This window comes from Hippichthys cyanospilos, chromosome 16 (genome assembly GCF_059441005.1).
Source record: "Hippichthys cyanospilos isolate Australia breed blue-spotted pipefish chromosome 16, RoL_Hcya_1.0, whole genome shotgun sequence".
In the NCBI taxonomy this organism is placed as follows: Eukaryota; Metazoa; Chordata; class Actinopteri; order Syngnathiformes; family Syngnathidae; genus Hippichthys; species Hippichthys cyanospilos.
The window spans coordinates 13,219,860-13,223,471 of record NC_142384.1 but is presented as its reverse complement, the minus strand read 5'-3'; the positions used below and the strand labels follow the sequence as shown (position 1 = coordinate 13,223,471).

Sequence of the window (3,612 nt, the reverse complement as noted above, 5' to 3'; positions counted from 1 at the left end):
TAGCAAAACAAAGGCATCAATTTGGCAACATGTTGCTTCAATTACTTTGCTCTTAATTTGAATAAAAAATGAATAATTCCTGTCACAACATTGCATTCTATATGTAAGTACTTGCAAAAACCTTTTTTATGTACCCCTAAAGTGACTTCCCGTACCTTCATTTAATCCACCTCGTCTACACCATGTTGACTGGGCACACTTGGAATTCCTGACTCACAAATGCAGAAATGAAGATAAAGTTGGTCTTACCAGAGATCAGCCACACTTCACTTTCCATGATTTGAAAGGATATGGGTTACACACAACACGAAGACACCAGTTGCGAGGCCGGGTGGTTTGTTTTAAGCAGAAGAAGGCCATGGGGGCCAGGGCCGGGTAGGGGTGCTGCTCCTCCTCCTCGGAGACACAGTCCGGATCCCGTATGGGAGCCACGATGCGAACTTCCAGCGTTGGTCCAACATCCACTTCTAGCTCGGCTTCCTGCACTTCCTGCTCCCGCTGAACTTCGGCTTCTCCTCGCTCGTCGTTTCTCCTCCTCCGACTGCAGCTGCCGGCGCGCTCCATGTGCTCCTCATCACAAAGGCCTCCGGGTTCTACATCGTTTTGGTAGGATTTCAGTATGGCCAGCCTCACCTCGTCCAAGACCTCCTCCTGCTCTTGCTCCAGCCTCTCCGGGCTATCTGCATACTGAAAGTGCACTCTCCCGTCGCCATCAGTCATGATAGAGCATCAGGCCGAGCCACTCTGAGGGGAGGTCAGAGTAGAGAGAGGTTAGCGAGAGGTGGAAAGTGGGAGTGGTCATGGTGCCGCTAGATAGAATCAGGAGGACGTGCAAAGATGAGGAAACATATTAAAAAGCCTACCAAAGATTTATGCTTTCTCAGAATCTTATATCATTAAGCTTCCTTCCCTCAGGAGACATATTGAGATTTATGGAGAAGAGAAACATTTGCATATACAGCCGGTGTGCATATGAAATTAACCGTAATTGATTGTCTTCATTCCATTGTATCTGAAGGTAAGTGGAGCTACATAATGCCAGTGTAACACTGTGGGACCAGTATGATTTTTCTCTCTTCCTTTCCTGTTGCTATGTGATGTGAACAGATGGACTGCTCTGTCTCTGGTCTCGTAGAGCTTTTGGAGCCCACTCCACGCAATGGTGGCCAAGAAATGCGCAAAAAAAAAGGGAGCCATACAGCGAGAGAGGGAGAGAAAGAGGAATGAACGTGACTCCAATCTTGATAAATGTATTAAGAAAAATAATCAATTGCAGGAAAATGTTAAAAAAAAATGAAAAAACGCAAGTGCATTTCTATGTGTCTGTAGCTTTTGTCTAAAGACGTGTGCAAGAAAGGCGCATGTGGTTAGAAGCTTTCCAGATACGCTCAAAATAAAAACATATTAATCGTTACATACTCACATCCAGCTAGGCATTCGAAAGGCATAAAAGAGCGACAAATGTCAACCGATATCAATTAATAAGCCCTGGAGGAGAGAAGGGAGCGTTCCAGCATTGTTTACCATTAAAAGTGCACACGTTGACTCAACATGTTTGAAACCATTTTTAAATGACACACGGTAGCTCTAAAATAAAAAGGTGTCTGAAGAAAATACCTTAAGGAGACGGAATAGGAAGTTCCCATAAGCATGATCCGCTACTTTGCTTGTTTCCAGCGCGCTCAGCCTTTCGCCCAGCAACCCAGATCTGTGCTTACGAGCTCCTCTCTTGTTCCTCTAAAATCCGACTTCTGCTTGTGCTTGGAGATGGACGCTCATCCCACAGTAGGTAAGAATCACAAGGCGAGATTTTATTGTAGTGTTCTTCACTGGAAACATCTATGCGCATCCTTCCATCCGCGCGTCCATGATCCTCTCGGATGTGTTGGCGCAGCGTGGAGCGGAGACGCACGCAGACTGCGTGGGCTGCTCCGCTCAGGCTCCGTGGAGGATCTGAGAAGGGAGGGGAGCGTGAAAAGAAAAAAACGCTTGCCTGACTCGGGAACCCTGACATGTGACGTGATGTCCGGCTTTAGAGATGTAGTGCAGAATACGAGGCACGCACGCAAGCACAAAAGAAAGAAAAGGGGGAGGAGAAAACATGGAGGAGCAGCGTGGGCGCGTGGAGACAAGCTGGGTTTCGTGCACCTCTATGGAGTCGGTAGAAAATTGCAGTGGAATCAAATATGAATTATGCTTCAGTGTACTGAGAGGAGAGAAGCAAATTGTAGTTACAAGCTAAAAAGTTAGTCCATCTACTTCAAATCAAATTTTATTGATGTGTCTTATGTCATGTCGTGGCTCTGGTTTGAATGGCTAAGCAATTCATAAATACAGCAGGTGTTTTGGCTGTTAAGTTTTTATTCGGAAAAAAAGAAGCTCAAGGACTATATGATATGCTTGGCACACTCCTTTATGCTTCCTTTAATCAATCCATTTCTTATTCGGACTCACCAACAGGCTGGAAGGGTGGGAGAATAGTTAGCCCACCGTCCTCACATGCGGCGTTTAGGGTTCGATTCCGGCTCTGACCTTCCTGTGTGCTCCCCATACCCACGTGGGTTTTATCCGGGTACTCAAGGTCCCTCCCCCATTCCCAGAAACATGCATGGTAGGTACATTGGGCACCCCAAATTGCATTTATGTCTGTGAGTGTGAATGGCAACCAGTTTAAGGTGTACCTTAGAGTGTTGGCTGGGAATTGAACAGTTATCAAACCGTCATTGAACAGCAGCCTTTGAACCACATTGGGTGAAAATTGGAACTGACAACTTTTTGGGTTATCCGTATATCCCCAAAAGTAGGGACAAAATAAACAACCCATTAAACAATCTAATTGTGGCGTCTTGTTGTTGTTTTTGCTTGGGTGACCCCAAATTTGCGTTAAAATGAACCAACAATTTCTTTCTTATTATATTATTCTTATTATACATATGTTATATGTACAGTAGATAATTAGACATCAACGATATCCTGAGAATATCGCCTGAAACTCAGACATAACACAAATTTAACTGGGTGGGTAAGGTTTAAATGGGTGTTTAAGAGTAATGAAGGAATTTGATACCGCATGTTACAGAAACAGTCGAGGTATTTTAACGCTCAACATTTGTGCCCCTAACCTGCCGTCTGAAGCTTGTCTGGCAGCCCCTCCTGAATCAACACTATATATATATAAAGAAGCTGCCAGACACCACCGAGTCACAACTACAGCTGCCCACTACATTAAAATCTAAATGGCAATCATCTCTCAAAGAGAGAAAGACGCGTTGGAGCAACAACTTGACGATTTGCCAAAAAGCAGTGGAACGCAATCGTAAGAGAAAAATGTTCCATTTTACATCACAATGATTCTCATGAAGTGAGAAATAATACATCTAGTCTATTATTCAGAATTTATTTGAACTAGAAGTGCGACAATTAATCGACAACTAAGTCGTTCACTGCCAGCCTAGTCAAAATGAGCCTGTGATGTCAAGAGACGTCAATGGCAGTGAATGTGTTAAACATTGTCAAATGTGGCTAACAGTAATGGTCCTTAGTTCTGACAGATATTATTTTGTAGAATTGTTAAAAGTTCTCCTGTCATAAACGACACAGACATGATTTTAA

General features: G+C 43.9%; 1 protein-coding gene across 1 annotated transcript; it reads right to left on the bottom strand.

The window, feature by feature from the left end:
• Nucleotides 1-255: 255 nt before the first annotated feature.
• On the bottom strand, nucleotides 256-1,950 carry LOC148410710 (uncharacterized). The gene is made up of 2 exons (XM_088436875.1): nucleotides 1,618-1,950; nucleotides 256-744 (listed from the first exon to the last, which is right to left on the bottom strand). Exon 2 carries the CDS (start codon nucleotides 718-720, stop codon nucleotides 256-258), a length of 465 nt encoding a protein of 154 aa, XP_088293001.1. The 5' UTR covers nucleotides 721-744; nucleotides 1,618-1,950.
• Between the last annotated feature and the right edge of the window lie 1,662 nt (nucleotides 1,951-3,612).

What these genes read in the sequence shown, in the direction of transcription:
- LOC148410710 (XM_088436875.1), bottom strand. Translation starts at nt 720, where the DNA reads ATGACTGATGGCGACGGGAGAGTGCACTTTCAGTATGCAGATAGCCCG.